Raw genomic sequence first — 11,903 nt, forward strand, 5'->3', positions numbered from 1 at the left:
ACATCAGTGAAAGTTTGAGTAAAATCGGACTATCCATTCAAAAGTTACGAATTTTTGAAGTTTCAGTTCCGCTATCGCTGGATGTGAAGACTACCGGTACTACAGCTTGTGATGTCATATTGTGTAGAAGGATATAAAGAATATAAAAAGAGCATTCAACATATTTTAACTTTTCACTTAACTATGATAGACATCAGTATTTTCTGAAAAGATGTTGAGCTGTGAAATCCTACGGCTGTCTCCTTTTTTGTTCTGGCTGTCATTATTCAGTTTGTTTGACTTTTCATGATATATCATCTCATCATCTTGAACGTGGTGTGGTGTGCCCTTTAAGTGCCTGACTTGAGTCGGAGACAGGAGAATCCAAACTATGCTCTGCCCCTTCAGGTTTTCTGTAGAAGGTATTCCAGGGGAAATGCTGTGAAGATAAGGCTGAGAACGGTTTCAGGGGAGAAAATGTTGGGTATGCCGTTACGGCCAGTATATCTTCTTCAGCATGATCAGCTTGTCAGCATTCCTTTTGCACAAATGCCTTCATACACTGTACGATGGGCTGGGATAAAGTCCTGGCATGTGATAACGACCAATGATATTGTGAGAAAGTTGTTGTACTGAGCCCATCCCATAAATAAAAAAAGACATTAAGAGGAATGTCAAACACCTCACCACAAACAGAACAGAATCACATGACGGTTAAAATTATTTCAATAAATAATAATCATAATAATAATAATAACAATAACAACAATAACAACAACAACAATAATGACAATAACAATAATAATAATAATACAAAGAAAAATTATAATGCAGTGAGAGTGGCCAGTTCAATGAGTTGTGGTTTTGCAAGATAAATATTTTTCTCATTTTTATGCTATTTATTAGATTATGATTTTGAAGAATCATTACAATGATGATGATGACGGTGATGATAATGATTTTCATCGCCATTATTATCACTTCACGATCACAAATTTCATATTAGTGGCCATGCACCTGGCCACAAAACCAACAAAAAATCGCCAGACATGGATTTTCAATTAGGGGCAGATTCTGAAAGAGTAGAGTTTAAGCTTCAAAATGATGTATCTTCAATTCAAATAGACTCTCTTAACATATCTAAATATTGGAAAGAAATAACACACTCTGGAAATGCGTGTACTGAGAAAAGAGGCTCTGAAGTATAGGGTCTATTCCAGCACTGACCTTACCAAGCCTTGCCATGTGCAATGAATGGGACAAAACACATGATGTAATACTCCTTAGCAACAGCAATGAAAGGATTATCATAATAAGCTGAAAGTGAGCATGCTCTATTAACACATCCTATCTATGACTAATACCACCTTTGAAAGCAGTAGCATCATCCCTTTAAAAGTTATTAGGGTTCAAAGTGAAATAGTGTGTGATGGATGCTTAAGAAATGAAAAGGGGCCTCTACCAAACACTTAATGACACTATTGTACAAAAAAGTGTTCCAGAAAGACAGGTAAATACACAATTTCTCATTCGCTTGCAATATGATCCCAAAGTTTAGAATTACACAGAAGAATTGCTCTTTCACAAAATATGAAAAACTCAAGATTGACTAGGGTGACTAATCACCTATTTTGAGTCATCACGTAAAATCAGGACAAGCAACTTTTTGTTGGTTTTGTGATGTAGGTTCTACTGTCACATTTGTAATCACTAGTATCAATATAATGATTAATTGCTTTGATAATAAATACCCGGTACTACAATTTGATGCATTTTCTCAAAAGCTACTTCTTCCAATTTCTTGGACTAAATTTGCAAAGCAATTTTGAACTGGAGATTAGGAGTGCAGAATATTTATTAGGCCCTATACCCTAGAATATCTAGAACACAATCTTTAACCAGTCACTGTAAAGCTTGGCTGAGTATTTTAAGTAATATGACAGGACTTGAGCAACATTTGATAGAGATCCAATTTCCCTGTGTGATGAATTATGGGTGTAGGAAGCCAAGAAGAACCCATAAAACACTCCAGGAATGCAGGCTAAAGTCATTATTGTGATTGTTAAAAGCATACACCTTCGATATCTGGGAGCAGCAAATGAAAACAACCAAATTCCATTTGGAGGGCAAGCATGCACAGGTAGAGTGGGTCTTTGGGATGAGTTATGGGTTCAGGAAGTCTGCAGACAATCACGGAGGACAAATCAAAATCGGTGTCATTCCGATAACACGAAATTTTTTACATCTGGGAACAGATATACGGAAACAATCACATTCATTCTGCGGGGCATGAATACAACCCGAGCCATTCTGGCATGGGAGACCAGGAACTCTCAGTGGTGTCTCCCAATAAACGTGAGCCACCCATGTGCCTAGCAACCATCGTCATCACCTTCCTCGTTTCGTCAGCATCTTCCGTCATCCCTTCCCATCTCCCTCCCCCGCTCTAAATCCTCTCCCCCTCTCCCTCTCTGTCTTCCGTTTCTCTCTCTCTCTCCTTGTCCCTTTCCCTCTCACCTTCTTGTTCTCTTTCTCTCTCCCTCTCTCGGTCACTCTCTCCTCTTTCCTCCTCCTCCTCCTCCACATCCTCCGCCCCACCCTCTTCCCCCATCATAATATTCACTTCCAGAGCATCTGTGGTATGTTCCTCCTACGTGGGCATTTGATGTCTGTGACTCCACAACTATGCGCATCCTCTTCACTGCCCCACCACCCCCCTTTGCCTACCAAGAAGACATACCTTGCAATGATAACACCCACACTGCACTTGCCTCTCATTCATGGATGAATGGTTGATAGGCTTTTTAGAGGTGGGGCTGGAGGGAGGGGCAGGGGATGGGGAGGGGAGAGGAGAGAGAGGGTATTGATAGAAAATGGAATGGGGTGGGGTACAGGTGGTGGCGGGAGATGCTTGGCAAAATGAAGGTAATGGGGAGGGACGTAAAAAGAATGATTAAGGACTATCAAAAATGTTTTTGAATGATTGCGATCATGCAAAAGTCATGGATATTGAACATCAAACAAATTGATGTTCACAATCTAATTTTTTTTTTGACCGATTATGATCAGGCAAGAGTCATAGATATTGAATATCATACATATCAATACTTGGGCATTTCATATTTTCTATGAAATATAGAAGGTTGGAAACAAAGGTTTGGTAGTTGATGACAAAATCTGCAGAGAAAGCAAAAATGCCAAGGTACCAAATGGAGCTGACCAGTGGTAGATTTTCTATTTGGAACCATACGAGATAGTCAGTTTGAGCAGGGAGATGGAAAGAGATTCCCCCTCCTGGTTTGAAAGTCGAAAGCACCAGCCACTTCCTCCCCAAACGCTGCACAAGACGAGGCAACTACCTTCCCCTCCGGCCACCTTGAACCCAGGTGGATATCACACTAAGAACCTGCCCAGTGCTGGTTTCCCTATCGATCGAGCTCAACACTATCCATCATAGTGCCACCCTTGCGACATTCTGAGCCACCCTTCGCTAATTCACATCTACGTGGCCAGCCACAACACCCCTCCCCACCCCCCCCCCCCCCCCCTCACCCCCAACCATTTCTCCATCCCCTCTCCCTCCTATATCTCACTTACACTCAAACATATGCACATTGCACTGGAGTCTCTACATACAAATAAACTCCATCAAAGTCCTGGAATGCACATTAATTTCACTATCACATGATGTAAAATTTTATACATGGTAACATGTGACAACACAGCAAAGTTTTGTGACTTGTTAAATCCATTTTCTATTAAATTCAAGTGAACAGAAGTCTACTAAAAATTCAATTAGCAAAATTTGCCTACATTTGCAATGCATCAATTTCAATAAAGCCACAAATACATGAACAGTACTTTCTGAAATAACAACTATAAAAAACCATATATGTATAATGAAGAGATTACTTCTTCTCATTTTCCTCATTGTTAAACTTCGCATTTTATGTCATAATTGTCATATTAATTACATTTATGTACTGTCATATCATATTCTGGCAAGTCTGCATGTTCTGACTACAGTTGTACTTCTGTTCTTCTCATTACCCTTTTTAATATCCATCTCCAAACAAGTTTGTGTTATCCCACATCCACACGATGAATCATCTTCCCCTTTTTCCGCCTGCTTTTCCTCTTATCTTCCTTCACTTTAGATTCTTAGATTAGTTCACTTAGATTTTCTTTTCGGTCTTCTTGGATGCTTATTCATGTTTTTACTTGTTTTCTATGAAAATGTTTGATTTGCTATCAAGTCTGTTTTTCTGTTTGTCTGTCCCGCTCGCCGGCAAAATGCCTGTCTGCTTTTGCGTCACTCCCATCTGACAGTGTCAATATGCGTGTGTGCATATGTATGTGCGTAACTATGTGTGTGTGTGTGTGTGTGTGTGTGTGTGTGTGTGTGTGTGTGTATGTGCATGCGTGCATGTGCGTTTGCATGTACAAATGTATCTGTGTGTGTGTGCGTCCATCTGTTCCGTCCTTTGTTAGTCTTGTGTCACTCTCCTCTGGTCGCCGCCATCCATTCTGTCCCCACTTGGGAATCGGGAACATCCCTGGAATGCCTGACGTCTGATTTATGATGGAGCATAAACAGCGGAAAAGAAAAGGGGGGGGGGGGCTCAGACACACCACACATGTGTAGCGTAGCCGGCTTGTAAGCCAACCATTACGCGCCGACTGCATTCTTCTGTCGACGTGCACTCGCCATGCTGGGACAGCATAGAGAAGTTGTGACATGCATAATGTTGCCTCTATCAACAAACTTTATGTAACCATCAAAGTCAGAAAGACATAGATCTTGGAATACCGCGGTGATCAGATATTAATGCACGATGCCTAAATGTTATCTTCCAAACAATCATAACGGTTGTCAACTGACCTGAAAGACATGCAATGTCGCATTCCAGTGGATTTATGCCACCCCAAGAATCAATCACATCCTTGGCCATGTATCACATGCACATAATGCCTGAAAGCAGGCCACAATTTGATAACTTCACATTATGCAACTACCCACACCATAGAGTATTAGAGGGCAATGTCATAATACAAAATTACTAAGGCACCCCTAAGAAATGTGAAACATCCATTCAGCTTGTTTTTTAAACATTGTAGTCAAGTTCCAACAATAATGGGGTCATGCACTGATAATCACGATAAATGAATGAAAATAAATGATAAACGATGACACAACATGCTTTACATACATGCAATAAACAAATATTTATGAATGGTTCATTCAAAATATTAACTGTAAATATACATGTACGTTTGTATATAATGTAATATAATGGATTAGTATCACAAGAGGCAGTGGAATATACAATGTACCAAGGCTGACAAAACTTTTTGTAGTGATGCTGCTTGGGAAGGGCTCATGCAGTAGAAGGGGCCATACTGATGTCCACTGGTGGGTGGGAAGGTCTTGGAGACATGCAAGACATCTATCCTGGGCCGGACAAATCTTACATGCAGAGCAGTCCTACCTTCCTCGGCTGCTGTCACAGCTAGTCTGCGTGGACAGTCTCTTCATGGAATGCTGATAGGATCCAAAGCTGGAAGCCCGGCTGTGGTCGACCGTAGAGCTCTCCTTCCTTGACTTGTACTCCCGGCCAGAGAGGCTCTGAAACGGCGTGCGCTTAAATCCGGGATAGCTGGGAGGGGGAGTCCCTTTCTCGAGGTCCGACATCATGGAAGACAATGACATTGGGGATGGAACACGTCCTCGACTCCTTGTGCCAGGACTGGATTCAAGGTCCGAAAACACTGATGAATCACGCGATCCAAACATTCCGCGACTGCTCCGGCTAGTGGAGAAGTCAAAATCAGACATCATGGAGAGGGGAGATGCTGCTCGCGGAGTACCTGTGGGCGTGATGTCAAAGGTGTGCGCAAAACGGGAATGCCCCGGGTAGTCGGGTGGAGATTTCATTCTCCTCTCCCGCAAACCGCTAAGTTGAGGGGCACTATTCTCACGATGCAGCATCAGCTCACTTTTCTGCTGTGAACAAGAGGGTTCTTCTTTGGCACTTGGTAATAATAGGTCGGCAGGTTGGCGGGCGTAGAGGTTTCCGCTTCTGTATTCCTTCATCAGGTTGTCAATTATACTCGATCCTTTCCCAGATTTCAATGCCGCAGCGGCAGCTTCCATGTAGTTTGTCGGTTCGCCCGGCATGCGCTTTGGCGGCAGCATTTCTGATTTCATATCATCATTGGACATGCTCCTGTACTGTCTAGTCCTAGCAAATGCAGGATGGTCAGCAGAAAGCGTGCAGGAGCCAGAGTTCAGGCCATCCATGCTCCTGGAGCTGCTGTTGGCGTGTCCGACTCCGAGATGTGTGGAGCGTGAGCTCAGTGCAGGGGAGCCCACTCCGCCACCACGGCTGATGCCCTGCACGAGCTCATCGCTTCGGTTCTGCTTGTGGAACATGCCACCTTCCCTTCTGCGAGGCTCGTCACCTCCCCTTGCGTGGTGGAGAACCACTGGCTGGGTGGGACCGCTGGCAGACAGGGTCACCGATGGGGGTCCCTGTCCTCGACTTCTTGCCTCCTGTGTGGGACTCGTCATGTCCTACGTGCCCCACTACTTGCAACGCACATACTGAATGCCGAGTCAAAATTACTGAAGGACTCAAAGAGTTTAAAGCAGTCCAATCAAGTCCTGGGCTTTATATTTCACACACTGCCAGCACCGATCCTTCTCACAGCAAAGTAATGTGGCCACTGACGAGCTGTGGCTGAGCTCCAAAGTAGCAAAACAAAGCAATCTCAACAACTTTCCAGGCTTTCTCCTCTCTTCACCGTTTTTCTCCTGACTCAGGAATTTTAACACATTTCCCAGCTGTTCGCGAACGAAATTTCTTCCAACAAAGAAGCCGAAGACGCATCCTTTAATCCTGGGAAACTACAGGCAGAAGACAAGGTGACAGACATCAAAACTGGTGATTGTGAAAATGTGACTTTTTGTGGATATGAAATCAGAAATATCACATGCTCACAATGAAGCCCAGTCATTCCAGTAAACAATGAATATAGACACACGTACACATTACAGACAAGTATACTGAAGCCTCCTCATACTTGTGCTTACTTCTGCAAAAAAAAGAAAGAAAAAAAAAATCTTCTCAACATTTTCGAGAGCAACATCTGAGATACCCATTAACCCTGGGTGACTTGGGTGTATCAAGATTAGTTCCATGCAGCCTTGAATTTCTTTCTTTTTTTCTATTTGACCCTCATAAGTTTGTCCTTATTCTAATTCCCAAACTGTGTGGAAAACTAATCTACAGGAGAACTCCCAAGTCCAAGTGAAGAAAACAGATAGTCTACTCTCATAACCTTGTACACAGGTGTCACTTGGCTGCCACAGCGGGCAACATAAAAACATAATTCTTGTGCTTGTGCAACTTTCAGGAATATACCGCACTCGGCATATCTTCCATATGAATTTCTCACAAAACTTATCACATACAGTATGAAGGCCTACAGTATTTACAAGAAAGTTATTCCAGAGATATCACTTTTCTTACATCTATACAGCTACATGTAAAAGTGTAAGTGACCCATTGCCATGAAATCTGTCAATGAAGTTGCCGAACATTACATTTCTGATTTAAAAAACAAACAAACAAATAATCATATTCTTCAGACTCCAAGCTTTCCAATGATGCAAAAATGTTATCAAGTTAATATCAAGGTAGAAAAGCCTGCTATCACGGCATCAGAAAATACGCTCAGAAAAAAAGGCTTTGAACCTGCATAGTTAAGTGTGCAATTGATCAGGCATTTGAAGAACAAAGCAGATTCATTTAAAACACACATCATTAAGAAAAAATACAATTTCAAAAACATCTTACAGACTCTGAACTTTGACAGGTCAGGTTGTGGTTAGGGTATCAAACTTTTGAGTCTGAACAAATCAAATTTCTTTTTTTCCCCCAAATGATTGATTTTGCAGTTTTCTCAACTTAAGCTTTGATGACTTTTAGCAATGCAATAGAGTGACAGGTCACAAATGTTTGGTGTTTTAAAGCAGAAGTATCAACCAAATGGAAATACAGGCAAAACCTTTGGAAACATGACATTTCAGAGGCAACAGGTCTTTCATAATTTGGTACTGAAACACATGTGTACAAAAAGTTGAGTCCAGCTTGCTAGTTTACTCAATACCACATAGCAAATTCAAATTCAAATTTCATTTCATTCATTTTGGGTCACATGAACAGATTTTTTTTTTTCTGTGTGTAAATGATTGAGTAATTTTCTTCTCTTTAATTGGCACATCGAAGGTAAAAAAAAAAAAAGGAAACACACGGACATACACAAACAACCCAACAAAAACAAGTACAACAGATTAGTTCACATCCAACATGAATCTGGTATATGGCAAAAGAATGTTGGAGTCATTTTTATATGTTGACTCTCAACTTGCAACGACATACAATGGACACCCAAATATTACATCATGGTCACATAGTATAACAGTGTCATCACAGCTATGTACTTGGAAAATATCGATTGGGTTTGCGTTTGTTTTGTTTTGCTGTACAACAACCCACTAAATTTCATGCATTTCCACAGAACAAATTCCTTTATTACTCCACTAAATATAATAAAATACTGTACAAGTGCCTTTCAGAGATCTACAACCTACAATAATCCTGCACTTCATCTGAGAGATCAGAAGTTTATTCTCTAAATAAATTCTATAAATAATGAATGGGAGAAATGAACACTTGAGGTGTTCTTGGCTACATACAGTGAGGAAAAATGTTGCACATATATCCAACTACTGAACCATACGTATGTGGATGAAATTGATAAACCACAACAATGATCACTGTTAGTCGCGTAAAACATACCTAAATGCTTACAGATATTTTTTTTTTTTGAAACTTCATATTGATTATATATCAGTATGAATCACTACTTCTCAATGCTCTGACTTGGAACTATTCAGAAAAAAAAGAGATAATGATAGCATCTACTAAAACACTGGCAATGTAGATTTAAAAAGAGCATACGGTAAACAGAAATAGACATGATAATGGCTATATTCAGTAATCCTTGTGAGAATGAAATTAATTGATAATAAAGCTAAACTGACATTTTTTTTTTTTCATACACTGTACCATAAAAATGCACTGGTATGTACATCTTGCAAAATTAGATGTCTTAATTCACAGAAGTGTAACTATGCTGCCAAAAAATACAAAACCTAAAGCAAACAGAAATTAACAAAGAAATTTGGCTGATTACCTTTTGCCATCATAAATGTCAGTCGGTGCATATGTTACGTGTCAAGAATGTCCAACGTCAATCCCTATGAGTGGGCCTACAGCTAGCAAGCTCCGTCACGATAAGTGGGGAGAGATCACTTCATCCGAGCCAGGGCTTGCCCAGTGCCAGTAGTGATCGCACACTCTTACCCATGGAGCTGCTGAAGCTCCCTGCTCTTACGCTCGGAAATCCTCATGCCACAGAGTCGACTGGCACATAAGCCCACGAGGGTACGAGAGTTGAGAGATAGTGAGATGGGCAGAGCCAGAGGGGGAGAGACAGAGAGAGAGGAGAGACAAGGGGGGGGGGGGGGAGACAAGGAGGAGAGATACATCCAACTTTTGATCTCTCACAGTCTCTCTCCAACTCATCTTCCTCCTCCACCAGCTTGCATACTTTGTCTCATCACCCAGCTTTTTTTCCTCCTCACTCCCCCTCCCCCTCCCCCCCCCCCCCCGCAGCTGTACCTTACCCCTCATCCCTTCTCATCCCCCCATCATCCACCTATCCCATTTTGTCTCTGATTTCATTCATCCACTTTATTTGTGATGCATGGAAATCATTTCCTTCAATTCATATACATTATCATAATATTATGTGTTTCCCCTCATATTACATATTGTGATCAGTTTCAAACCAAATAATTTACATTAAAAAAAAAATCTGTATGCTCCACCTACATTTGTAATAACCACACAGATGAATAAATGGTCATATCCATGAATGCTTATTGAAGAATCTCTGCAATAATGACACAAAGTACCTTTATCTTTCGTCCATTTGTCTGTTTTTAGTGAATGCCACCTCATAAATAATGTTCCTGTTTCCCCCTTTATCCATCCATATGTCCATCTCTCCCCCTTTCTCTTTCTGAGTCTCTGTATCTCTCGCTCTCTTCCCCCCTCCGTGGCAACTGCTTTGACATTCGTCTCGCCGTATCTGCAAGAGGAGATGCCTGAAATAGTCCCTACATACCAGGCCTAGAAACAGAAGACCTTGATAACTCTTGTGGAATCCTTCCACTGCCCACGATCAGTGAGGCATCGTGAAATAGTGCCACTGTGAAATACCGTCCAATTTGGCAGATTCACAACTCAACATGAGGCGATGAGCGAGCCACATTGGGAAAAAGACATCAATACAGAGGAAGGACCTCAATTCAAATTCATAACTTGATGCAGATAATACAATTTATCAAATTTTTTCGGAAAAAGAAAGATTTTTTAATATGAAGATTTGTATGCAGAGTACCACGTACATGATTAAATGTGCACTTGATTTTAACTCTAATACACAAGCACATGTCAATTTCATGTCCTGTCACCTAAATGCAGTATAAACTTATTCATCCTATTGAAATGTTTGCACCCTGGCAAATCATCACATCTATTGCATTTAGATCATAACTTGTAAACTTGATGGCTTGTAGCTCCATTGTCTGCACAGAATATCCAGCACTTCCTCAATAAATTGCTAATTCTGGGCATAATCGGAATGCCCCCTACAAAATATATTCAGATCATAATCCCCCTGGTCAATTTGTCTGGCAAATGCTACTCTCTGTCCAGCAGTAAACTTGACCATCAAAACATGAAAATTAACAAGCACCTATTAATTTCCTAGTCTTGAAGTACTTATATAGTTTGTCATGGAAATTAAAACAAAATGTTCTTGAAAGAAGTGCTGTGATCTTTAAAAGTGGTACTGCTCCCTAAAGCAGACAGAATTTCAAGCCTGAGCTGTCCGGAGGACAGTTATCATTTTCATTTTTCTCCCCCCCCCCCCCCCCATCTTGACCAAGAACAGCTGGGCCACAGAATTTCTCGACTCTCACCTCTTCAAACGAAAGTCTGCTGACAGAATTTGACTTGCCAGTATGTGGAATTCCCACCCCTCCAGAAGGAGGACCACAGAATTTGACTGAGCTTTACATTGTAGGATCCACAGCATTTCTCAACATCAAAGGCCAGCCTTTGAGTTCCATGAAGTTTTAAAGCAAGTAACCATTTGTATTTAGTGAAACGAAAGCATCACGCAGTTTCTTACCCCTAGGCCTATACAACTCAAAATCATAACACCAACAGCAGAGGTTACTAGTTAAAGGGATGGTATAGCTTCGGTTGAGATGGGGATTCAACTTTTAAGTTTTGCAAGATAATTACGAAACCACTTAATATACAACATTAATGAGAATACAAGTCTGAGAGGAATTCAAAGATTATTTTATGAAAATCTGTTTTGAAATGGCTGAGATATCCAAAAACAAAATTTCTTCTTAGTAAAACAAACTGATCCTAATAAAAATTGGGTTCCATCTTCTATTAGGATTGCTTTGTTTTGGATATCCTTGCTTTGTTTTGGATATCCAGTCATTTCAAAACCAATTTTTCTCAAATATACTTTGAATTCCCTTGAGAATTGTATGCTCTTTCGTATTTCATATGAGGGTTCTCCATTACCTCACAAAAAAGTTGGAAACCTGAAGCTCCATCTCAACTAAAACTGTCCAATTCCTTTTAGCATTTACAGCACAAGTCTAAATCACACTTGAAATAAGAATGTTAAGGAATGTTAACATTTCAAATAGGCACTACATGTATATTTACCTGATTTAATGGCATGTGTAGAATGCAATTGCAAGT

General features: G+C 40.7%; 1 protein-coding gene across 1 annotated transcript in view; it reads right to left on the minus strand.

The window, feature by feature from the left end:
* Nucleotides 1–7,508, minus strand: part of LOC139715419 (uncharacterized) — a 39,251-nt gene extending 31,743 nt beyond the window's left edge. The window contains exon 1 of the mRNA XM_071626994.1: nt 5,469–7,508. Coding sequence (XP_071483095.1) covers nt 5,469–6,550 — 1,082 coding nt within the window. The 5' untranslated portion in view covers nt 6,551–7,508. The remainder of the gene's footprint in view (nt 1–5,468) is intronic.
* Nucleotides 7,509–11,903: the final 4,395 nt, after the last annotated feature.

This window comes from Diadema antillarum, unplaced genomic scaffold (genome assembly GCF_040938485.1).
Source record: "Diadema antillarum isolate AM-2024a unplaced genomic scaffold, OU_Dant_1.0 scf00000048, whole genome shotgun sequence".
Lineage (NCBI taxonomy): Eukaryota > Metazoa > Echinodermata > Echinoidea > Diadematoida > Diadematidae > Diadema > Diadema antillarum.